At 34.6% G+C, this 27,814-nt stretch overlaps 1 protein-coding gene across 3 annotated transcripts in view; it reads right to left on the reverse strand.

The window, feature by feature from the left end:
- GRIK2 (glutamate ionotropic receptor kainate type subunit 2) overlaps window positions 1-27,814 on the reverse strand; it is a 592,068-nt gene that overhangs the window by 360,873 nt on the left and 203,381 nt on the right. For all 3 annotated transcript variants that reach the window (XM_080666610.1, XM_080666611.1, XM_080666612.1), the window contains 2 exons: window positions 8,742-8,909; window positions 4,920-5,177 (listed from right to left, as the gene is read on the reverse strand). In XM_080666610.1, coding sequence (XP_080522736.1) covers window positions 4,920-5,177; window positions 8,742-8,909 — 426 coding nt within the window. The remainder of the gene's footprint in view (window positions 1-4,919; window positions 5,178-8,741; window positions 8,910-27,814) is intronic.

Genomic DNA, 27,814 nt, shown 5'->3' on the forward strand with positions numbered 1-27,814 from the left:
TCATCATTCCTCATCTTTATTGTTTCTGCTGCTCAGTGGTAATGAAACACTTGCAGTTCCCTGATTAACTGGTTCCCTCAGGCATCCTCACATCTTTACATGTTGCACCTTTCAGCCCCCTCCTCTAGTTGACACATTCCTATTGGAACCTCATGATAACTTCATGATAATATCAACTTCACCAAAACGCTTCCTCTGATTTCTCTTAAGCAACTTTAAAACCTCCCCTCCTTCAACAGAAGGACTTGTATGCATGCATATAAGCATAACCAATGGACCCAAGACACTGGCAGGGGGTGTGAGGGCATGTGTGTAGGGGGTGGGTGGGTAGGGGAGGCCAAGGGGTCAATGGGGAAAAAAAGGAGACATATGTACTACTATTTGTAATACTTTAAACAATAAAATAAAATTTAAAAAAAGAATAAAATAAATAAATAAATAAAACCTCCTCTCCTAAGTTGCCACTATATTGTTTCTCTTCTCTATCTGTACTTGCCACACTATAATTATGTCCTCCTCACATCATCTCGCACTCCGACCCCTCACTCTACTCTATCCACCCTGCTCCAGCCCCCTTTCCAGGCCTTCATTCCCTTCTTCGTTTTTTCCATAGGTATACCAGTAATTTAGTAGCAACCTGGAAATAGAATCCCAGACTTATTTACTAGTCCAGAGATCTTTGTTAATGAACTGCTGATCTATAAACAAAGATGAAGTACAGAAATTCAAAGCAAATATTCACAACTTATCCTGGAATTGCTTACGAGCTGACAGCTATCCAACTTATTTTTAGTTTTTATTTAAAATGAATCATATGTTCCAAAGTGACTGACAGAAACACAGCTTTGTTTCTGAAGCCAATTCTTTTCTATCATTTTTGGACATCATTCATAGCTGTAACAGACTTTCAGGGTGTTTAAAAGCATTCATCCATGACAACAACAAATGCTAATTATCATAAAAAATAAACAGCTCCTGTTAACATCATTCTAAGAATTTCTCCTACTCCAGCACTATATTTCATCTATCATCCCATCTGTTTTGGGGGCGGGAACAAAGACTGGATGAAAGTATAATTATCATGTATCAAACTGGACAACACAACAAAATAGGAATGAATATAAATGGGAGGAAAGGCATACATAATAAGTGAATCTGGACAGGGAAGAAGGGAACATAAATAAAATGGCACAGTGTGTCCTGCAGTAAACAGCAGATACATTTAGTCCATAATGGAGTTAATAATGTTCATCTTGTTGGGTATGTGGTGGATTTTTCCCCCCCATTTCAGTTCACAGTGCTAGTTATAATCGGATTCCCTCTCACATGATCAAACACTCATGTTTTTCCATTAGAAGTTTAAAAATTCTCTGTTAAATTATATCATTAAAATTATACTTTGAGACTTTTAAATATATTCAAAAAGACAAAAGAAATCTACTTCTATATGCTTATGAATCCATTTAGAAGGGGATCTTTTGTTTATCTTAAAGTCAATTAAATCACTCAAGAACCACATGTATGAAATAAAAATGTCACACACACTCACACACAAATAGTGAACAAAGGTGGTATCGTCAGTCCTCTGTACCCACATGTCCCACATCCCTGAATTAAACCAACTGTGGATCCAAAGAAAATGTTGTTGCTACCATTGTGTACTATGTAGTTAGGCCTATGATGGTTGTGTCTGTTCCGCTTTTTTACTTGTCATAATTCCCTAAACCATACAGTGTAAAAATTATTGACATAGTGTTCACATTATATTAGATATTATAAGTAATCTAAAGATGATTTAATATACACAGGAGGATGTGCCTAGCTTATTTGCAAATACTATACCATTTTATATAAGAGACATGAACATTCACAAATTTTGGAGTCCTAGGGGGGTCCTGGAAACCACTCCCCTAGGGATGTTGATAGATAACTGCCTGTCCATAAAAATTTTGAAGAATTACTAATTTTCTTTCTCCTCTGAGGAGTTTTAAGATAATAAGAAATAAATACAAAATATCACATGTACAACATCCATATATAAATGTGTGTGTGTGTGTGTGTATGTGCATGTATATATGAGGGTATGTAATATTTGGGCATCATTCACCTGAAGTATATCAGAGGAAATAGAGAAGTAAATAACCCATGGATTCATAATGCAAGTGTATTCATATTTATATGTGACCATCCTTAAACATATGTGGACCGGTTTGTAACTGAGGATGCCCTGGATCAGTGGTTGGCAAACTGCGGCTCTCGAGCCACATGCAGCTCGCGAGCCACGGTTTGCCGCTCTGTTGACTAATGAGTTTGCTGACCACTGCCCTGGATGATCACATTATACAATCCAGATAAACCATGCACATAGAAAGTTAATATTATTTATAAACATTTCACTTTTAATCAGAAAAGCAAAATCACTTAACTAATGTGTATTTAGACTCACTCTTCCTTATCCCAATTAAAATGTTTTTAAATTATTTTCATTTTTTTTCCAACCTTGTAACACCTTGTTCCCTGTTCTCTTGGGAAAACATCTATCTGTCATTTTGCAGATGGCAAATTTTATTGTCAAAGGACTGATTTCTGCATAATTCTAAATACTGAATGCATGAACAAAGTGTGTTCTTGGCACACTTTGGGAGAATTTAAATTCAAATAGATTTTAATTTTGATGTTAACATCAAGATATAGTGAAAGGTCTTAGAATAAAATATTGTAAAATTTGAATTTAAAGAGCACTATTTAGATCACTGTTAAGTATCTAAGCATGAAATTCCTTATCAGTATATAATATCTAGAACAGTATGCACATCCTTCAAAAATGTAACTGCAAGAAAAATTAATACTTTACTTTTACTGTTTACTTTCTTATATTTATATTTTGAACTTATTTTAAGTAATAATTGAAGATAACCATTCATATATAAAACTAGAGGCCCGGTGCACGAATTTCATGCACGGGGGGTGGGGGGGTGTCCTTCAGTCCAGCCTGCACTCTCTCCAATCTGGGACCCCTTAAGGGATGTCCAACTGCCCGTTTAGGCCCGATCCCGGTAGGATCGGGCCTTAACGGGCAGTCGGACATCCCTCTCACAATCCAGACTGCTGGCTCCCAACTGCTCGCCTGCCTGCCTTCCTGATTGCCCCTAACCGCTTCTGCCTGCCAGCCTGATCAACCCCTAACCACTCCCCTGCCAGCCTGATTGATGCCTAACTGCTCCCCTGCCAGCCTGTTTGTCCCCAACTGCTCTCCCCTGCAGTCCTGGGTCCTCCCCAACTGCCCTTCCCTGCAGGCCCTGTTGCCCCTAGCTTCCCTCTTCTGCTGGCCTGGTCACCCCTAACTGCCCTCCCCTGCAGGCTTGATCACTCCCAACTGCCCTCCCCTGCTGGCCATCTTGTGGTGGCCATCTTGTGTCCACATGGGGGCAGGATCTTTGACCACATGGGGGCAGCCATCTTGTGTGTTGGAGTGATGGTCAATTTGTATATTATTCTTTTATTAGATAAGATTAGATAGGATAGAGGCCTGGTGCATGGGTGGGTGCCAGCTGGTTTGCCCTGAAGGGTGTCCCGGATTAGGGAGGGGTTTCCCTTAGGGTGTGGGGTGGCCTGGGCGAGGAGCCTGTGGTGGTCTGCAGGCTGGACATGCCCCCTGGCAACCCAAGCAGAGGCTCTGGTATCTGGGATTTATTTATGTTCTACAATTGAAACTTTGTAGCCTGGAGCGGAGCCAAGCTTTCTGCTCACTCTGTGGCGGCAGCCATTTCTGTAGGGATTTATTTATCTTCTATAATTGACACTTTGTAGCATTGAGTGGAGGCCTGGACCAGCAAGGGCAGGCGGAAAGCTTGGATTCCTCCATTGCCAGGGAAACCCAAGCCTCCCTCCTGCTCTCTCTGTGGCCGCAGCCATCTTGGTTGGGTTTATTTGCATATTCGCTCCTGATTGGCTGGTGAGCATGACTTTGGGCGTGGCTTATGGGTGTAGGGGAGGTATGGTCAATTTGCATGTTACTCTTTTATTAGAAAGGACTGTGTACATTAAAACAATAAAGCATAGCAAATATTTACTAAAGATCCCAATCAATATCACTTACTAAATTTTATTTTTCAAGTCCCTAAAATATGTCTACACATAAACATTTCCAAAATTATGGATATTACATTGTTTGAAATCTAAGATAAAAAAAATGTTTTCAAACTTTAACATGTTATACAGTTAAAGGTTATTACTCTTCATAAACATTCTTTGCACCTAAAGAGCTAGAAAAAATGTAAGGGCAAAATCTTGAATTTCTTGACAAGTTTCACTGAAAGCCAATTATGAAGTTTTAAGTTGAATAATTTTCTTGAACCCAGCAGAGATGTTTTTGGGATAAATATTTCAATATCATATTTCATACTATTTTCTTTTTTTAAAAATATATTTTATTGGTTTTTTACAGAGAGGAAGGAAGAGGGATAGATAGTCAGAAACATCAATGAGAGAGAAACATCGATAAGCTGCCTCCTGCACACCTCCCACTGGGGATGTGCCCGCAACCAAGTTACATGCCCTTGACCGGAATCGAACCCGGGACCCCTCAGTCCACAGGCTCTCGCTCTATCCACTGAGCCAAACTGGTTTTGGCCATATTTCATACTATTTTCATCTTTCATCCAAAATTACAGTTGATACTAACTGATCCTTCACATAAAAAAGTGCTTCTTCTATAAATATAAAAATGCATATGATTCAACTGGGATATTTTTGTTTGTTTGAATGTGTGAAATTAGTGTTGATGTTTAATGCCAAATATCTTTCCATTCCTCCGTTTAAAGAAAGCACACAAGACTACAGTAAGCATCTTGAGTAAGTTTCAGAACAAAATTATGAATATTTAAAACATAGCCCCAAAGGCTACTGATCTTTCTTACCAGTGCTGTCATCATATACAACTGTGACAGTTTTCCACTTGAAGAACTGCACCAAGTCCAAAATGGCACGGCTGAGCGAAGAGAAGTCTGGGTAGAGACTGACATAGAAGGAATCTTTGTTGTCTGACACCTGGTGCTTCCAGCGGGTCTGTATGTGGGGAACCCCCAGCGCATTGCAGATGGACTGCACGGCATTTGCTGAAGAGCTGTGTGAAGGACCGAAGATGGCAGCCACCCCAAGGGACAGCTGATCACAGGCTGAAGAGGAGATAGAAGTCTGTCAATAATGAGAGGAGAGATGCCAGTGTGCCAACATTACCACATTATTTACGTAAGCCATAAGGAAATATTCTGAAGAAAGATGTGTGGGTTTTTTTTTTAATATAACACCTACATTTAGCTAAATTTACATTTTTTTCTAACTCTAAATATTTTCAGTTTCTTAGAAGGAAATTAATTCACCCAGGCACCTGCAGCTCAGGGCTCAAATAATTTTGCAGACAATGTCAAGGGAAGGAGAAAGATCAGGAGACAGAGGAGGACTACTCTAGAATTCAAGAGGGAATTATTCATTTTGGAAAAATATTTCTGAAAAGGGAGTTGGGAGAAGAGTGTTCCTTCCCAAATAATTTCAATTATTTTTATCAGAACCCATTTGGTCCCCCTCCCCATCCAAAAACTATGGCCACATACAACTAAGTATTTGTTTATATATAATAGAGTCAAGCTTATGCATGCAACCACCTACACATAACCTGATATAGTTAAAAAAAAAAAAAAGAGGCTGATTTCATATGGATTAATTTCATTGGGTAGAAAGAACATCACAGTCATTTAGATAACTGTTTAATCATTTTTATTTGACTTTTGGATACTATAAGTATTTTATATTGATCTCATTTATTTTTTAAAGTTTATATTTCTTCCTGGAAAAATTTATTCTTATCAATGATAAGCAGAATAATCAAGAGAGTCATAAATAATCTAGATGGTTTCAGATGAGAATAGATGTATTGTGACAGGACTTGCAATTCCTTAAGATACACTGAAGTGAGTGTGGGCCTAGAAAATGAATAGTTATTGGAAACATAAAATCATCTTTAAATATTTGAATACCTGGCCTGTGGAAAATACTTAAGTTTGTTTCATTTGGCTGGAAAAGGACAAATGGTTTAGCTTCTCACAAATTTTGATGCAATTTAAATTAAATTTAAAAAAAATAAGAAATGTCCAAAACTGGAGTCTTCTGCTCTAAGGTGCCCATCCCTACAAATATTTAAACTGAACTACGAAGAATTGTTATCGGGATTTAGGTGTTCAGACCCAATCTTTCCAAAATAGTTTATGAGTCTGATGTATAAAATATTCTTGTATTTTCTTCCAGACAATTTGCTGAATAAAATGCAATGTAATGGATAGATTAAACATAGAGATATTTAATAACTGAGTAAATTTCAGTTGAAAAAAACCACTTGTTTAAAATAATGATTGAAATTCTGAAACAACAGAACGGCTAGAGTCTAAAATTTTTCACTCACTTGGATCTTATTTCACATACATTGAGAATAAAAGATCTTTCACTAAGTTTTTGACAAGTATTACAACAAGAAAATGAAAAACATTACATTAGGTTATTATTGAAGGTTCCTAAGTGTATTTCATATAAGAATTAGAGTGCTCAGTTATCAGAGGAGTTATATAAAATCAGTGTATTATTCAAATGATAATTCAAGGATTAATGCTACAAAATATCCACTTATTGAACAAAACCATATTACCTATTAAAAGTATAAGACCATACATATATCAGAAAATATGTACAAATTTAAAATTTTAATTTTTTGCCTATGAAAACAAATTTTAAAACATTTTAAGGATGTCCAAAATAATTAAGTTATTTTATAATTAACCATTAATATCCTTACCAACACATATTTATTTATTGACTCCCCCATGAGGTTAAAAAACTGGATTAGATATCCCCTTATATTATCCTTTTATATATTTGCTGTGCAAGAATTTCACAAGATAAGATCCAAACTATGACATTCACCCTTTCAACATCACACAAATGAAGTTACTCATACACTTACTTGAGTTTTTCCTTCTTCTCAAAGTCAATTAATGAATTTGATTTCCAATGGATGACAAAATTTATAAATTCTTTTTAATATTTGGAAACCAAACACATTTAACATCTCATAATTTCGCTAGGGTATTCCCCAGACAGTAACCTGTTTATTGTTAGAACATTCTAGTCTTTCCTTTTTATGTTGCACCTTTGAAATCCATTAAGAAACATATTAATATTTTATTTATACTGCACTCACATTTTATATTATTTGGTCTAAATGATTTCAGAGGAGACAGAGCTTCTTCTTCTTAATGGAAATAATCATGAACTATGTTATAAATCAAATGCACTGTCTTCCAGTTAATGACTTATTTTGCAATTATCATCATAATTGTAGTATTTCTCAATAAACCTTACCCTTTTTTTCAGCCTTTAAAACCTTTCATCACTCTTACATGGTTCTGAAATACGGAAACTTATTTGTATTCATAAAGATATGAATTCAAAGGGCAGGCAGAATATAGGATTTGATAAACACTACATAGCTGGAGGAAAAGGATTCTTTGATCTCAAGAAATACTGTATCTTATCATCTTTCATTAATATTAATGAGCTTAGGAAGAAATCTTCACCAAGGTAGAATTATAAATAATTGTGTACACTCCCTCAGTGTAAGGTAGCTAATAAAACAATATTAGCGTGACAGAAAAGCAAACTGTATTAAAAAATAGAGATTTAGAACAAATGCTTGTAAGCCCATTATTTGGAAGAAAATGTATATTATGAAATGTAATTCTTGTTACATGAATGCTATCTACACACCCCCAAAAAAAACTCTCCTACTTAAACAGAGTGTGAATATTGAAACATCTCTCCAAACACATTTACTGTTGTTTGGCTAAAATAATGCCTTGATAATAGTTTTTCTATTAGTTTTCTTCATATATAAATGTTAAATTAACTGATCATTTAAAACACAGTTTTACAACATTAATGATAAAATAAAATTAATAAAGTATTCTAATTATCTCTTAAAAAATCCAATTTTTATCATTGGTCATTTATTTTTAGTTACAAGAAAGAACATCAAGTGGCTAAAAAATGGGCATCGATTATACATAAATTAGAGATTGTTCAAAATTTTCTAATAAAGCTTAGAGATCATGTGGAACGATAGGATTTTCAAGGTATACAGTAAATTAGGACCACAGTAATAATATAATGGAATTGGCTGATAATCAATGAATCAATCAATTGATTGAAAAAGGAATTTTACTCTTACAGATCTGATTGCATTTCTTGTTATAAGCACAGTTTTTTGACAAGGGTAGTCACATCACTTTAACTTCCTTGATAACTTTAGGTGCATTTTGAAAAGAAACCTTTTGTGAAAATATTCCTAACAAACCTATATAATAAAAGGCTAATATGCAAATTGTCCCCTCGACCAGGAGTTCGACTGGGAGTTCGACCAGGGGGCAGGGCCAGCCAGCCAACTGCCCGCGGCCAGTCCCCATCAGGGTGGGCAGGCCAGACCCCAATCGCCCCTCCCCCTGGCTGGCACTGTCCCCAATCGCCCCTCCCCCATCAGGGTGGGCAGGCCAGACCCCCCAGCACTCCCACCCCGCCCCGTGCATGAATTCGTGCTCCGGGCCTCTAGTTTAATTATATTTGAAATTAAGAAATCTCTTTAGAATACCTGGAAATTTGAAATCCAGAACACATAATGTTAAATATCTATCAATTACCTTTCTTGGATGCTTCAAAACTGTCATAGAGGTTTATCTTCTGGGTGTCATAGGTTAGGGTGGTATTGGGCAACAAGGTTCTGTTTCTGTTGATGGTGTTCACAGCAAATCTGAATGCAAGTTCCTCAGCTCCCATCGGGCCGGATTCCACATATTCAAAAATACCACCTGGTAAAAAGGAAGAATAATCACACAATTCTTACAAGATAGAGAAAATGTCAAAACTTTTATACATTTGTAAGTGTGTATATATGTCTTTACGTGTGTGCATGTGTGTGTATGCGTGATTTGTTTAAGTATATGGAGTTTGTGCTTACTTTTTTCTGTGAACTGAATATTTGGGAGATGCTCTTTCAGAGAAATCCATACTAGCAAAATTATCTTGGTATTACTAACTAAATTTAACATAATTTCATCTTTAGTAACTGTTTTTTGTTTTTTTTTAGTGCCTATGTATATATAGATCTTGACTTAAGAACTGAATATTATCCTTCAAAATTTTACATAGTTCCAGAACAATCTTCTATCTATAATAATAAAAGCATAATATGCTAATTAGGCTGGACAGCCTTCCGGACAATCTTCTGGACAAACCCCAGGCTGTGAGGGAAGTCCAGGTTTCGGGTGCCTGCCGGTGGCCAGAAGGAAGGAAGGCCTACTCTTGCACGAATTTCGTGCATCAGGCCTCTAGTATTGACATAAAGCTATAAAGTTAGGCATTGGGTAAAATTATACTAATTTGTCTACATTAATTCAGAAATCAGAATTCTTTGAAACAATTTTATGCCACTTATTGTATTAGAAGCCCAAAATACTTATTAATGCAAATTTCAGCATCTTGCAAAAAAAGAGAATGAGAATAAAGTAGCATCTCTCTATTGGTGTTACTCAGTGTTTTTTTCAGAAGGTACATGACATTTGTGAAAGATAACTCTCACAAAAAGTGAAATCTTTTAATAGGTGAATAGCACTGTAGCTTATCATTTTCACCAAAAGTCTGGAGTAGAATTTAAAAACATGACCCTTCTGTTTGTCAACTTCTATCAACTATGTCTTTGTCCAGTTCCCTCATTCTTGACCCAGCCTTTTTTCTTCTTGACATCAACTCTCTCTCTTCAGTTATGGGTGACTTAACTGAGACTGCTACCTCCAACAGAATCTCTTCCTTATTGTTACTTTGATGAATGGAATAAAAGGGGAGCACCTGATACCTGATACCCTCTAACCTCTGTCCTTGGGAAACTAGTACTTAATGAAAAGAGAGCATTTATCTTTCTCTCTTTCAAATTTCACACCATGTACTCTCAGCATGATCATTCATAAATTAAACTCCCTGAATAAACCATTTCCACAGCTTGCAATTCATAGCTCTTCAAAAGTCTTTGATATATGAAAGTCATATGATGATACTATGAGAACTACATCTGATAAATTAGTATGAAGTTATGTGTGGTAACAATTCTTCTAAATATGAGGAATTAGGAATCAAAAAGATACCACAGTGATCAAATTTATATTCAAGAAGTAGAAAATTATTTTATACCATATTTGTTTGCAATAGTTCTCTTATTTATTCAACTAAATTGATGGTATAGTTACAGAGTAATCAACTTATTGTGAAATAGTACTCTGAATATATTTAAAATCTTTGGTAACCCATGCTAAGCACAAGGTTAAAAACTATTTACATGCCTAATGGGTGTCAAGAACCAAATTGGACCTCTTATATATGTGGAGGAAGACAGTGCTATGAGTATGAACTGCCGAGCCATTATAGATGGGTTTACATTCTGGCTCTGCCACTTGCCGTCAAGTACATTTAGGTACTTGCTTAGATCCTCAGCCTGAGTTTCTTCTCTAAAAAATAAAAAAGGGATGATAATGGAAACTAATGCATAGAACCATTACAAAGATTAAATGTTATCTCATAATGAAGAAGTTAGAACTGTGGCTGCCATAGAGTAAGCACTCAACAGGTCTTTAAGATTTCATTTAATCTTCAAAATAATCCCAAGTAATATTACTTTACAGGAAGAACTCACGGGTCAAAGGTCATATACAGCTATCAAGTGGCAGAGCCAGCATTTAGAATCTATTGGTGCCTGACTTCAAAGTACTTGCCTATTCTACTACAAACTATTCATTTTCTTCAACATTTCATTCAGGTGAAATACACAGAAATTCCTAAAATGTTAGATATAATGACCTTAATAATAATATGTGAGGATAAATGTAAAATCTTATTTATGGAACAGAAAAATAATTGAGCGATTGGAAAGACCTTCTTAAAGTTATTCAGTAATAAAAAATAAATTATAAAAAATAAAAACCTGAAATTGTTTCTTAATGGCAAAATAAAATGAAAAAAATGAATTTTGTACTTTCTTCAGTTCAAATTATAGCTTTAGTGGTATAAATATAAAATAAAGATAAGATGATCAATATCTGATGATACTGGGTTAAAACTTTCCTATCTTTTATTCTCTTCAAAGTAAATAATTCAAATTCAACTTTGTTTACATATTCATCATTATTTGAATATTTAAAGAAATCTTTGTAATTGGAAACCCATTTCCTACATTAATTGAATAACATGAATAATTAATTTTTATTGATTCAAAGCCAGAGTTTAAAATTTTGTACATAAAAATAAAAACATCCCGATAATGCAAAGCTTTCCAAACACAGTATCTTCTGTAACACTTCCAAAACATTAACTCAAGAAAACAGATTGCTGGCCCTGATATATACAGGGAAGGTCTGGACAGAGAGGGTAAAAAAAAAATTTAGTAAAGAATTACTTTTAAAAAAAGTTAGATGAGTGCCTTAAGCTGAGGTATAAAAATGAAGTTGTAATTCTACTTAAAAATTTGGAAAGTTTTAATAATATCCAATATATAAATTGATCAAACATTAATAAAAGTGCAATCACCATATTAGTTATTATAGACACTTGATAGATCTCACTAATTAATTTTGACTTAAAATGACTTTTAGAAAATAAATAATAGAGTAAGAATTATACTTTATTAGAATAAAAACACATATTAACACTAAACATTATATTTAAGATTAAAGTAGAAATATGTCTCATTAAATTGAGGAAAAAGATAAGGATGTCTATACTATTCCCTCTTTTTTAACATTGTTCTGGAGAATTACTAAATGCAACTAGAAATAAAAATTATTAATTTAACAATGAAAGTAACAAAATTGAGAATTTATCACCAACATCCCTCTACTACAACCAGTACTAAATAATAGAGTTCTTCTGGCAGAAGAAAACTATCCCAGAGGCAACCACTGCATTACTTAAATATATGAAGTGTAAAAGAAAGGGTAAGTTTGTACATTAATATCAATGAATTTTGGCTAAAAGGACAAAACTAGTAACATGTTATGAAGTTTATAATGTGTGTTGAATTTAAGTGCATAGTAACAATAACTCAAGAAATGCATAAATTGAATTAAAGAATGTTAATGTTCTAGCAGTATTGGGAGAAAGGTAAAATTAACAATTATTTTGGACTGTAATAATTCAAGAATGCATATTAATATCTAGGATAAATAGTAAGCAAATAATGAAATAGCATATGATCAAAATTTAATGGAGAAAAAGTTGATATAATAAAAAATGTGTCATTCAAAAGATAAGAAAATATAAACAGAATTAATACTAAAAATATTAATATGGTTGGTATAAATGGTACATATAAAACAATACATTAGTAATTACATCAAAAGTAAATGGAATAAATTCGTATTTTAAAGTTTAAGATATTAAACAAGCTAAAAAGGCACAAAACTGTAATCCACTTACAAGAGAAATAGTGAAAAATGTAGGAACAACCAGCAAAAATTTGTCTTAAAACCACCTTAACCAAACAAAAGCTGGTGAAGATATTCTAATATTAGAGAAAATAGACTTGAAGGCAATAAAAAAAAAATAGAGATAAAGTCTGCAATTTACAAGGAGATAGGGGACAATACACAAGATGATATAACTCAGAATCTACATAATCTAGTAAAAAAATGCCAATACATTGACAAAACTAGGAGGAGAAATAGATCACAATGAGAAATTAATATACCACTCTGAGTAACTGGTAGATCAAGCAGGCAAAAATAGCAGCTAAGATTTAGAAGATCTAGCCCTATCCCGGTGGCTCAGTGGTTGAGTGTTGACCTTTGAACCAGGAGGTCACAGTTTGATTCCTGGTCACATGTCTGGGTTGTGGGCTTAATCCCCAACTCTCTCTCCCTTTCCATTCCTCTCTGAAATCAATTTTAAAAAGTATTTTTTAAAAAAGAAATAAACAGGAGACCTCAATCCAGGCCTCATCTTTTCATCACTATGCTGTGCTGTTTCCTGCTGGGTAATATTGTCTCTCTTTATCCTAAAATTCTGGTTGTTTTCACACGGGTTTCCTTTTTCTGAATGGTAAATACTTCTAATTCCTTAAAACAGATTTTTAGAATTTTATGACCATATGAAGTATGTCTTTAACATTATAAAACTGATTTTTTTTTGAGGTTGGGTGATGCCAGCCAAGCTACCAGCGTGTTACAAGTGGAAAAATACACACATGATCCATGGAAAAATTAATAAGTAGGTCACATCTTCCCAAAAGGGAATTGTGTGGAAAGCACATAGTATAAGGTATAATTTTTCCAAGGAGGAGAACAGTGACCCATCTCGATTGCAGACTGAGAGATACCTACCGCTCTTCCCACTTGCTTTTGATTCCCTTGGGCCAGGAAACAACAGTTATTTCTAACTTAATGAAAAGACTGCTTCCAGTATTTTTAGCTATATTTCTACAAACAATGATGTTCTTCATTATAATGTTACAAAGTTAAATTCAACCAAGCATGCACATTAGCACATGTGTCAATATTTCAAGTAAACTAAAAACTGTACAAACATGAGACCAATAAAAAATTTTGTCTGTGGAATGTCCTGAAATTGTTTGCAGTTTTAGCATTGTTTATAATCTTTCAACTATAGGAGGCATGAAAGTTACTCTTGCATACCTCCTTCTCCATCTACCATAGGCAATTCAGCTCAAACTTGCACTAAGCATTTGGAAAAAGAAAGCTGCCGATTGGAGGCCAGAATAAAGAATATGAGACAGAAGGCAGTATATAAACTGAAATCAAGTTGCAGGAAATAATGTCCTAGTCCCATTGCACAAAAATTGGTTGTATTCAGGCATGTAAATATGCTTTCTTATTTTAAAAATAAATATGCTTTTAACATTATAAACCTCCTACTGTTTGCAACATATTTTTCGCTACTGTATAGAAAATAGGTGTTGATTTTTTCCCCGTACAAATGGACAATTAAATTATAGGGAAGACCTTGGCGTTACACATTGAAATAATACAAATTTAAAGTATACACACTACATACTGTGAAGAAAATTGGGAAATGGCTACTTAAATGTTAGAAATTTAAGACCCAGAAGAAATGCATACTGATTAGAAAGGCAGATGCTTGAATAATATAAAGATATAAATAGAACAGATCAAACTGAGATAACAGAGAAGGCAGCCACATGAATAACCACCATCTAAACAGTATAAACAACAATAACTACTTAAAGGATAAGAACACACATTTTAATTATATTAATTTTTTAAAAATATAGGTCAGCTAAATTTTAAAAAGGCAAAAAGTGATTGAATTACCAAGCCCCTTCACTATCCAGACCTCTCTTTTCTCTTAAAGGAATGAGCTGGGTGAAATGATCTTGAAGATCAGAGATTAAGAAAACTCATGAGTCTAAGATTGCTTAGGAAATTGGGGTGTATCACTGATTCTGTCAGAACCTAAGATCTGGTTAAATGTCTATCTGTTGCAAATATGATATACTCCTTAATATTCTAACTTTCATTTGCAAATAAAATATTGATTTGAAAAGCCATGTATCAAAATTTACTGAGTTCAACCAATAAAAATAAAAAACTAGATGCAAATATGTCCAGTTTCCAAAGAGCATTTAGATGTTATGTGGCTAAAGTAGAGGTATTTTTTTTATTGTCTAAAGATTTACATATGTCTCCTTTTTCCCTGATTGTTCCAACCGCCCCTTCCCCCCCCAGCCATTACCACCCTGGGCAAGCCCCCACTGCCCCAGTGTCTATGTCCATTGGTTATGCTAACAAGTATGCATACAAGTCCTTTGGTTGCTTAAACTAGAGGTATTAAATAAACTTCCTTAAATTTAAATTCAGAAATAGTAATAAGGTAGATGCTTAGCAAATTCATATTTAAAAAAATCAGAAATCAATTTAATAGTAACAGTGCAATCCATAAAGTGACCTAAATATATAATTTGATATTGCATATAAAATAATTTATATTATTCATATGGAATAGAACTTTAAGAAAGTCATTGCATTCCCCTTTTCATATTTATTTTGCAGTTTCTTAAAAAATCTTCCTATGCCATTAATTGGACTATTAACTATTACATATGTTTATTATTTTGTTTTAAATGAGGGGATAAAGGAAGATAAAGAAACTTTTTACTTCTAACTTTGGGGCAAGATTTCTTAAAATCCTTAAAAATATCATTTCTCTTTCTTAACATATTTTGATAATGCTATAAAGGTTAGCATTCATGTTACCATTAATAATACCATATCATCTCCTTTGTGAAGACCGCCTCTCCACAAACACCCACATATAGATTTCAAGCCTCCATTGCAACATGGTTTTCATTCCTCTTTTCTAGTCCTTCTCACAGCATAAAGTGGCATAACCTATTACCATACGTGGTCCCTCTGAAAACTCTTTGAGGACAGGAGAGATAACTTACTCATCTTTGACCTGTTGCACTTAACTTGGTGCCAGCACAAATGTGCTCAGTACACATTAGAAGGATAAACTACTAATATGCAGAGGGGATGTGAGAAGGCATTGCAAGTATTAATTTGAAATAAATTGAAGAAAATCAAAATCATATTTTACATCAATAAAGTATAAAAAATAAGGGAGAGATTGACAACAATACAATCATAGTAGGAGACTTTAATACACCACTGACATCACTGGATAAATCCTCTAGACAAAAAATGAGCAAAGAAACAGCAATTCTAAATGACACACTAGATCAAATGGACCTAATTGACATCTTCAGAGCATTTCACCCCAAAGCCACAGAATATACGTTCTTCTCAAGTGCACATAGGACATTTTCAAAAATAGACCACATATTGGGTCACAAGCAAAGTTTCCCCAAATTCAAAAAGATTGAAATCATATCAAGCATTTCCTCAGACCACAATGGCATAATATTAGAAATAAACTATAATAAAAACATTCCAAAAAATTCAAACACTTGGAAGCTGAATAGCATGCTATTAAACAATGATTGGGTGATCAACAAGATAAAAGAAGAAATTAAAAACATCCTGGAGACTAATGACAATAAAAACACAACAATGCAAATGCTATTGGACACAATAAAAGCAGTCCTGAGAGGGAAGTTTATAGCTCTACAGGCCTACCTCAAAAAACAAGAAAAAATGGTAATAAATCATCTAACTCAACAACTCAAAGAATTAGAAAGAGAGCAACAAGAAAAGCCCACAGTGAGCAGAAGGAAGGACATAATAAAGATGAGAGCAGAAATAAATGACATAAAGACCAAAAAAACAGTGAAACCAAGAGCTGGTTCTTTGAAAGGATAAACAAGATTGATGAACCTCTAGCCAGGCTCACCAAGAAGCAAAGAGAGAAGACCCAAATAAACAAAATCAGAAATGAAAGAGGTGAAATAACAACAGACCCCACAGAAACACAAAGGATTGTTAAAAAAAAAATACTATGAACAACTCTATTCTAACAAACTACACAACCTGGAGGAAATGGACACATTCCTAGAAAAATACAACCTTCCAAAACTCACTCAGGAAGATTCTAAAAATCTCAATAAGCTGATAACTATGGAAGAAATTGAAGCAGTCATCAAAAAGCTTCCAGCAAACAAAAGCCTGGGGCCAGACGGCTTCACAGGGGAGTTTTACCAAATATTCAAGGAAGAACTAAAACATATCCTCCTCAGACTATTCCAGAAAATTCAAGAGAAAGGAACACTTCCAAGCTCCTTCTATGAAGCCAGCATCACCCTAATACCAAAACCAGATAAAGATAACACAATGAAAGAGAATTATAGGCCAATATCCCTCATGAACATAGATGCCAAAATCCTCAACAAAATTCTAGCAAATCGAATCCAGCAGTACATCAGAAAGATCATACACCATGACCAAGTAGGATTTATCCCGGGGATGCAAGGATGGTACAATATCCGCAAATCAATAAACGTGATTCATCACATAAACAAATTGAGAGATAAAAACCACATAGTCATATCAATTGATGCAGAAAAAGCATTTGACAAAATCCAACACCCTTTCTTGATAAAAATCTCAGCAAGGTGAGAATAGAAGGATCATACCTGAACATAATAAAAGCCATATATGACAAACCCACAGCCAACATCATACTCAATGGGCAAAAACTAAAACCATTTCCCCTAAGAACAGGAACAAGACAGGGATGCCCACTCTCACCACTCCTGTTCATTATAGTGCTGGAAGTACTAGCCATTGCGATCATACAAGAAGAAGAAATAAAAGGCATCCAAATTGGAACAGAAGAAGTAAAACTGTCCTTATTCGCAGATGACATGATACTGTACATAGAAAACCCTAAAGACTCCATCAAAAAATTACTAGACTTAATAAATGAATTCGGCAATGTAGCAGGATACAAAATTAACGCAAATAAATCTATGGTATTTCTATACACCAATAATGAACTTACAGAAAGAGAGACTAAAAAAGCAATCCCATTTACCATTGCACCAAAAAAAGTAAGATACCTAGGAATAAACTTAACTAAGGAGGTAAAAGACCTATCCATGGAAAACTACACAACACTGAAAAAAGAGATAGAGGAAGACATAAACAGATGGAAGAACATACCATGTTCATAGATTGGTAGAATCAACATCATCAAAATGTCCATACTACCCAAAGCAATCTAGAAATTCAATGTACTTCCCGTTAAAATACCAACAACATATTTCCCACACCTAGAACGAACTTTCCAAAAATTTATCTGGAATAAAAAAAGACGCTGAATAGCTGCAGCAATCCTGAGAAAGAAGAACAAAGTAGGTGGGATCTCAATACCAGATATCAAGCTGTATTACAAAGCCACTGTTCTTAAAACAGCCTGGTACTGGCACAAGAATAGTAGAAACTGATCAAATGGCCATGCTTTATGTTCCCTTTCCCAGGCAACTAAGAGAATCATGCAGATCTGATTGTGTCCCTTCCTCCATGTTTTCCTTCACAGTAATCCAGAAAGCCTCAAGTATCTGCTACAACCCTTTGCAAACTACAAAGTGTTGTGAATTATGTTTGTAATGAGAACAATTTATGGAATAAAAGACTGCATCTCTAAGGCTAATTGGGATTTATGTACAAGTTCTTATTCCTCAGAATTAGTTTGAGCACTCAATAATGGATACTATTTCCTGAGAATTAAAAGCTGAAAGAATACAAAGCAGGCGTGGAGAGAAAATATTGCAGAAAGTTGTTTGTCAAGGAAAATGTAAAATTGTAAGTATAGTATTAAAGTTAGTAACTTGCATTCTCCAATCATCTAACTCAAAAAAGCATTGTAAAAATTTTAATTGCATATAATGTAAGCCGGTGGAGATCTAATATATAAATAATGTACATAAAAGTGACTATGCATGCAAAACTGATATTTATCCACAAAGACTCATACAAAAGCAACATCTGAAGAAAACTTAACCAACCAGCTAGTTAATCCAGAGACAAAACAGATGAGAAAATATAGTGCCCTGACACTGTCAAATAAAGCAAAAGGTCACTGACCAAAATATTTATACTGACTCTATGTAGGTACAGCCTAAAAGGGTACATTTTTCTCATGGTAAAATGAAGTGACCCAGCTGTAGATTATGGAGTTTTGTGTGTTCAGGATGAGTTGAAACACACACACACACACACACACACACCAGACTTTCATTTACCTGGTAAAATGAATACTACCCTTGAACATTTCATTTAAACTGGTACTACTCCTAAATATCTGAGAAGTGAATTGTGAATCTATAATTTAGCAAAGCTTTAAAAAAATGCTTCCAAAATTCATTAATTACTGACAATAACTAGCCTGTAAACTTTTTGTGCATTTGCTCAGTGTTGTATCTCCAGCTCTTATCTGTCTGTCACACAGTAGGTGCTCGATAAATATTCCTTGCACTGATATAATTTTTTTTGTCCTGTGAATCAAGGAATAATCTTTGAACAATTAATTCCACAGAATAAATAGTATTAGTAGAAAGGGCAAACTACATGGATATTGAAGAATTAGACATTATACCTTAAATTATATGTGTTCAAAGATGTTCAAAGCAGTATTATTTTTAATGATGAAATAAATTAGAAGCAATGTAAATGTACATTGTCTGGGGGTTGGTTCTCTACAGAATTGCAAACCACCGATGGAATAGTGTACAACCTTTAAGATTCTTGGGTAGATATATATTTCTTGACATGAAAAATATTCAGGATATATTCCTAACATAATAGCAGATCAAAAGTAGTAGTCAGCATGTTTTTAAGAGGCAATATTGTGTATTGGTTAAAAATAAGGAATCTGAAGTCAACCTATTTGGGTTCATAGCCCAGTTTTACCTTTGTACTGAGTGGCCTTAGATAAATTACATAATTTCTTTATATTTCATTATCCTATTGGAAAAAAATAACTATGTTATCAGAATTACCAAATACCAACTTCATAGATTTGTTGTGAAGATTAAATGAGAATAGAGTAAAATCCTTAGAACAACAGTGCTATCTCAAAAAAGCATAGCTATTCCAATTAAACATGAACATAGACAAATATTTCTGAAAGGATACAAACCAAAATATTAATGGAAGATATCTATGAATAAAAATATTATAATTACTATTTTCTGGACTTCTTAAAATAAAAATAATGTTTATATATCTGAGGTACCTTTATAGAAAGAAAAATTTTTTTTGATTATGGAGTAATTTGGTACAGAACATTATACAAGTTTAGATTCTTAGCATTGGACAGAACCCAAGCAAAAGGGAGAATGTTTCCAATCATGAGGAAATATCCAAATATAGATTCAGCAAATTTAGCCCATCACCATAGAAATGAACCTCTTTATCTTTACAAAACAATGACCTTGAAAGCTGAATTAAAGATGATCTGGTTTTAGAAAGCTGATTCAGATCAGGCAGAGACAATGACACTGTTATATCTCCTACCTCCCTCCCAGAACAGCACTTTCCAATATTTTTTGAGTATGTGAGCAATTTGGTTGAAATTTTTCCCCAAACTTCAGATGTTCTAAGCAACTCAAAATTAAAACTGTTGTTGTTAAACTTAGAAAACAACTGTGAGTTGAGTAGGAAAAATAAATTAAAACATTTTAAAATTTATGTAAAACAAATAAATTAAAACATTTTAAAATTTATGTAAAACAAACACATGAAAACAACCTTAAAATATTTGACATGTCTTCTGCTTTCCACCAAGCTGATAATGGGAAAGGTAACTGATAATACCGAGATTGGCTATCCAGATGCAGTGAAGTGGGTTTGCAAGCAATCAGAATGGCCAGGGGGTCTTATGCAAATTGAGTTTAATAGTTTGTTCCTGGTCTAAGGTCTTCTTTGACTAATCTTTTATTTGGGAGATGGATTATGACAGTAATATTCATGTTATCAATTTTTACCCTACTGCTCTTGGCTTCTTAGCCCAAAATTTGCAAAAACATATGTAAATGATGCTGATGCATACTGAAAAACCTTTGCCAAGATTTCTTGAGGTTATCCTGACATTATTGGTTACACTAAGCTGGCACTTTCCTACAGGCTCTAGAATGCTTAGACCGCTATACAAATTGATATAAAGGTTAATTCAATTGATTCCAAGAAAGACAAATAACTCCTTAGCTGGGCAGCACCCATGTGAGAACAATAAAAAGCAAACTCTCTTTCTACCTCTGGCAAGTTAAGGAATGACAGGTTTCAGCAACATTTTCAAACATTCACATTTGCATAAAACCACTGATCAGAAGAGTGAATTTTAGTACTTAACAATTCAAAAATCAACTCTCATTCACTGTTCCGTTTATCATAACAGATGTTCTGATCAACATTCCCAGGTCACCACGTACAGGCTACATGTTTATATAATTACAGGAGAAAGGTTAACACATTGTGCTTCATCCAATACTGTCAACATGAACCCATACAACGATTCACACAGGGGAACAGCAAGAGAGTAAATGCAGCACTATAAATATACATAACTCACAGCCTAAACTGCTTTCCAGCCCAACCTCCCAAAATGGATTTCTCCCAGAAGACATATAAGAACCAATATATATCCCTAACTGCCTGGTATGACCTCGCTGAAGGCAGCCTAGAGGCAGAGATAGAATTTCTACTATATTTGTAGGATGCTATGAATATGTATTTAGCTTTTGTCAGAGAACAACAAATATCCCATAATCCTAATGTGAGTAAAAGTGCAATTTGCTTTTCTTCTGTCTTTGTGACACAGAAAATATGGCACAAAGTACACTTCAGAGGAGAAAGAAAGTTATTTATGGACAGTTCACAGAACAAAGATATTGAGAAAATGCTACAAATGTAAACAAAGATATTCTTCCTTAAAAGCAGCAACCGTATTTTTGTTTGTTTGTTTGTTTTTTAGGCTGTTATGTACATTGCCTGTATATAAATCCAACTGAGTTTTCCCTGGTATGTGTTGTTTAAATACATTATACACTTAATTGTTTGTATAAATATATGATGCTTAATTATACCATAGCACACTTATGTGAATTTACAAGAATAATTAAAAGGCATCATAGTTATGGTAAGTGTTTCAGGGTAGTGGTTTAGAGCCTGAGATCCTAGTTCTGGTTTGGCTATTAACTAACTGTGAACTTTAATAGAGTCAGGTAAGTGTTCTGGGCCTCAGTTTAACTAGTTGTGAACAGAGAAGCTTGAAGGACTCCAGTGATACCAAGGCTCAGGCTGTTCTTTTTCATCTCCTTAACTCCAGTGCCCAGCACAGTGATTAGCACATAGGAGATACTTAATGAACATCTGTGGAAATGAATCAGTGAGTTATTTAATGAATCAATGAATAAAGGCACACATAAGACGCTTGCCAATCTAAACTGTCCATGACATAATGTAGTTAATTTGCATGACAAACAAGACATTAAAATTAAATTTTGGTTCTGAGGGAAATGTGGGTCACAACCCAAATCCTCAGTCTTGTCTGAACCACATACCCGGTCTAGAGAAATCAAAGTTAATCCAGTGGTTTAGCTGAGTCATCTAGTGAGAGCCCAGCAATACAGGCAAAGTTGGAGACCTTATCTGTGATCAAATTTCTACTTGTGATAACTTCATTAACCACTGAGCTTGTACTGAACACCAGAATAATCATAACTGTGGATTTCTGTCAGCCTACTGCCTTTCATGGTCATGCCACATCCACTAGAAAATAATCTTATTCAAGAATAGGAAGCAACTCTACTTTCTAGAATCAGGTTAGGGATTTGAAATAATCCAATCATTATATCGCCACCCTATGACATTATTATGCTAATGAGTTACTCTCTACAAAATCATTTTTTATGGCTTTTATGCAAACTTGGAATGAAAGGGTAAGAAGAAATAACTCTGATTTCAGCTTATACTAAGGACATCACAGAAGGTATCTAATCACATTGTCCTTACAAGAAACCTAAATATCTGCATAAAAAGTTTTTTTAAAATCAACATCCATTTCTAGCAGTTTAAAGAACAATTATTTAAGCTTTTTTTTTTTTTTCCTTTCTGCATTGTCCCCAATATGAATAGCTATTGGAAGGAAAATGAGGAAAAGAAAGAAGGTAAAGAAGCAGGGGCTGGGAGGAGTACAAGGGAGGGAAAGGAAAGAGAAAGAAGTAGGAGAACTAATGACTTCAAAGCACTTGGTAAAGAACAAAGTGTTTCCATTAGCATGTGCCGCTTCACTATTGGGTGAAAAAAGTATTAATACTGCTTCATTTTTTCAGGTGAAAATTAGTCTCACACATGAGACTTGCTCAAGAATGATCACACAGCAAGACTCAAACTCAGGCCTTCTGTATATAAACATAAAATCTTTCTATATCATTTTGTCACAAAATATGCATTTTGTTAAGAGACAGTGAAACAGGCATTCATTAAAAAATGAAAATAGTGACAATTGATCTCTCATAAAATCATAACCAGCCAAAATGGAGGGGTATATAACAATGGAACTGTTTCATTCAGTAATCAAGTAAGATTAACAATTATGAGCCCTCCCATTTCACTATATTGTTCTTGTATTTCTCCAAATGTACAAGCCTGCTTTCAGTTTCAAGAGTCAAGTCACCAACTGCTTTCAGGACTTAGTACATTTAATTACAAATAAAAAAAGGAAGCTTTCAATATTATTTTTAAAATCTATATATATATATAAAAGCCTAAGTGAACAGCTGACCATTCAACCATCTGATCTTTTGACCATCTGACCAGTAGCTATGACGTGCATTGACCACCAGGGGGCAGACACTCATCGTAGCAATGGAAACCACAGGCATGGAAACATGAAACAGACTGATGAATCTCAGAGGAAAGCAGGGATGGGGGGGAGGGGGAGAAGAGATTAACCAAAGATCTTATATACATACTAGAAGCCTGGTGCATGGATTCGTGCACCAGTGGGGTCCTCGGCCTGGCCTACTGGGATCATCCCCTGAGGGGTCCTGGATTGCGAGAGGGTGCAGGCCAGGGCAAGGGACCCTACCGGTGCATGAACCCATGCACTGGGACTCTAGTATTATCTATAAAGAAACTATCATACCTTGCTTAGTAAAGAATAGAATAAATGTTCATCATCAGCTAAGTCATTACACATTTAAATAAATTATTGGCTTTTAAACTATAATTATGTGGATAATTAACCATCTTCTTGTCTTCTAACAGTCCTTTAAATACCCTTGGGTCTGAAATTTCCCTTTGGCCATTGATTAAAATGAATAAAATGAGTGTTACAAAATTTGGAAAAAGTTTATTTTTCCCGAAGGCAATATTTACTTTTGCTAAATTCTAACAGGACTCAAAGCTGTGCCATTTATCACTTAAATATACATTGTGTTTCCTGGTTCTTTATTTCTGTCATAGTTTTACATATATTAAACTAGGCTCCCAAAAAACATCATGGCTCCAGAAGGGAAAATGAAAGATATCTGAAAATTTTTAAAATTGATTTATTGGTAGCTACCAATATCATTCACTGTTTATATTCATGTGCATGAATCTGTTGTCATTTTATAATTATACATTACATGTTGCATTACGTTTTTACTTTAAAATATTTTAATTTTTATTTTATGACTAGGGAGATTTTAAGCCAAGTTTTGAAATGGTCACAATTAACCTTTTAATGAGAAGCAGGAATTCAATCTGCTTTTTAATTTTCTTGGGATAATTTGTAACTAACCTTTTCTCCTCCCAAGAAAGACAAATCCTTGGAAGAATTTCAATTCTAATTTAACATATTCTATATGTTCCTACTATATATTTTCAGAACACTTAGTTATAGACAAACTTTTATAGTTTACATAAGCATTATAGAACTATTATACTTTATATGACATAGTATCCCCTCACAATTAAAATATACTCTGAATAGAAACTACAGTTGTACACTTTTAAAAATGCATGCATACAGTTCTTTTTTCTTATTCTTAGCAATTATAGAAGTAATTATGAACATGATTGTTGGTACCATGAGTGAAATTCCTGGTTGTTAAAGCCCCAGCTCATATCCTCTGCTTTAATAAAATATGTCATACAATGCAGAGTTCTCTAATATCATTTAACCTATAAATTGTGCTTCTGACCCTTTCATCACTCAAACGAGAATACAAAGAATGGAATTCATTATAAATTCATGAAGCTTCTAAAACATGAAGAGATCCTGGTTATAATTCATTCATGAGTTATTTTCAGTTTATGAAGAAAGGTCTTGCCAAAAGAGAGTAAAAGCAAAGTACGTTAAATCATAAAATTATATGCACACTTTGTTAAGCGTGGTCTAAATTTCTCCACAGGTAGTTCCAGCCCCAACATCACTCCACCTTGAAATTAAACAGCCCTTCTCTTTTCATCATGTGAACTTCAGCAAGCCAACCAAAAATTCTGCTTGCCCAAACTGTGCTTATGACATTCTCATTTCCTGAAATGATCTATAAGACCCTGTGTTATCCACAAGCTCATACCTCCTACCTTTACCTTCAGGGTCAAACAAAATATGCATTTGGTTCTAAGGCAGCTATTATTGAGTCAGTAAAATCAACTTCTTACTCCATCCACTTTGATTTGATGGGAACACAGTGAAATCTGAAATTCTGATCTATTCTATTGACACTGATGATTCATGTTGATTATTTGCTCTCTTAGGTCTATTTGACATCCATTGTTTTCTGTTAAATGATAAGGTCATTGAGATTAGGAATTGCGTTATTGATTTGTCTTATGCTAACCAGAGGAAGTTAATATATTGAAATAATACTTTAGGCATCTATTATGCAAATAAAGCCAAAGTAGAATGTATTGAACAGCCATGTTGATATACAAAGAGGAGAGCATATGTGAAAATACAGGAGGAAAGAAAGGGAGCATTGTCAAAAAACTTTTAAAAATAGGGAGGTTTCTTTTCTTTTTCTTCATTTTTAAAAAATATATTTTTATTGATTTCATAGAGGAAGGGAGAATAGAGAAATAAGAAACATCAATGATCAGAGAGAATCACTGATCCGCTTCCCCTGCACAGTCCCCACTAGGGATCAAGCTTGCAACTCGGGCATGTGCTCTGACCAGGAATGGAACCATGACGTTCCTGGTTCATAGTTGATGCTCAACCACTGAGCCACACTAATCAGACAAAATAGGGAGGTCTAATATTAAATTTAATTTAAAAGTTACCACATGTTTTCTACCCATACAACCATTTCATATCTTTGTGTGGTTGGTAATTTGGGGGGTAATCAAGAAATAGAGACTTTGTTTCACATTTGGGGGGAATGAATGACAACTGCAAGACCTAACTGATGGAAGAATTCAGAAGAAACAACTACAGCCAGAGATGACTGCGTAAAATGCCTACCTCATCCCTGCCAAAGAGTCTCCAAAACGTTGGAAAGGACCCAAAGGTCCTGATAACATATTTATTATACTTAAATATTATCTCTTTAACAGCTTCTTAACAACTCTTATGCTAAAGACAGTGAACATCCTTGCTTTGATTTGGAACTGAGCAATGTCAGTGGAACAGCAGACAAAGCACACATGAGAATCATCCAGGAAACCAAACTCACTGTAAGACCAGAGGCTAACTTTCAATGTTTCCTGACTGTTCTGCCAATACAGACATCATTGCATCAGAAGTACAAGAATTCCCCATTTTGTAATACTTTACTGTGCTTCACAGATATTACATTTTTTACAAATTGAAGGCAAGAAACTCCACGAGCAAAAATATTTCAACTCACTGAAGGCTAGATGACGGTTAGCATTTTTAAATAATAAAGTATTTTTAATTAAAGTACATACATTGTTTTTGTAGACATAATGCTAGTGCACACTTAATAGACAACAGTATAGTGTAAACATAACTTTTATCTGAACTGGGAATCCAAATATTTTGTGGGGAATAATGCACATACACATAAATATTTACACATATACTCATACAAATGTATGTGCACATAGTTCCTGCTCTTTCATTCAGAAAAGTCATAAAGTCGTGCTAATTTGGTTTATTTGTAACCAAATGGACTCTGGCATCATCTGGATCAGGAGTCAGCAAAATGTCTCTTAAACCTAACCAGCTACCTATTTTTGTAAATAAAGTTTTATTGGAACACAATAATAACTATAGGCTTATCTATTGTCTAAAACTGCTTTTGTACTACAAGGCAGAGTAGACTAGTTCCAACAGAGTTTATAGCTTTCAAATTCTAAAACCTTTACTATCTGGCCCTTTACAGAAAAAGTTTGCTTAACCTGATCTGAACCATCACCCTCCCAACCTCCTACCTTCCATCCCTCCATCTGTTCCTCCTCTCCCCCACCTTTCTTCTCTCAGGCACTCAAAATAATAATAGGCACTCAAAAAAGGTCTATTAATCAAGAGGGAGGAAGGAAAAGAGAAAAGAAGGAGGGGACCTTCTTTTCTCTTTTCCTTCCTCCCTCTTGATTAATAGACCTTTTTTGAGTGCCTATTATTATTTTGTTCTTATATTTATTTTTTACATTTATCTTTACTTTTGAAAGTATTATAGATGTCCCTCTTTATCCCCCTTTGACTCCCTCCTTCCCGCCCCCACCCCCTTGCCAGGCCTTCACTACACTATTATCTCTGTCCATGGGTGATGCATTTATGCCTATAAGTTCTTTGGTTAATCCCTCCCACTGCCCAACTCCTTCCCTCTGAGATTCATCAGTCTGTTGCATGCTTCCATATCTCTGGATTTATTTTGTTCAATAGTTTATTTTGTACACGAGATTCCATATATAAGTGAGATCATATGATATTTGTCTTTCTCTGACTGACTTATTTCACTTAACATAATAATTCCCAGGTCCCTCCATGTTGCCTCAAAGGGTAAGAGATCCAATTAAAAACTAGACTTGAATAGACTTCTCCAAAGAGTTCATACAAATGGCCAAGAGACATATGAAAAAAACACTCAATGTCACTAATGGTCAAAGAGATGCAAGTTAAAATAACAATGAGCCCAGACAGCATGGCTCAGTGGTTGATCATGGACCTATGAACCAGAAGGTCCCGATTTGACTCCCTATCAGGGCACATGCCTGAGTTGTGGGTTTGATCGCCAGTGTGGGGCATGTAGAAGGCAGCTGATCAATGATTCTCTCTCATCATT

This window comes from Plecotus auritus (genome assembly GCF_963455305.1).
Source record: "Plecotus auritus genome assembly, chromosome: 4".
In the NCBI taxonomy this organism is placed as follows: domain Eukaryota; kingdom Metazoa; phylum Chordata; class Mammalia; order Chiroptera; family Vespertilionidae; genus Plecotus; species Plecotus auritus.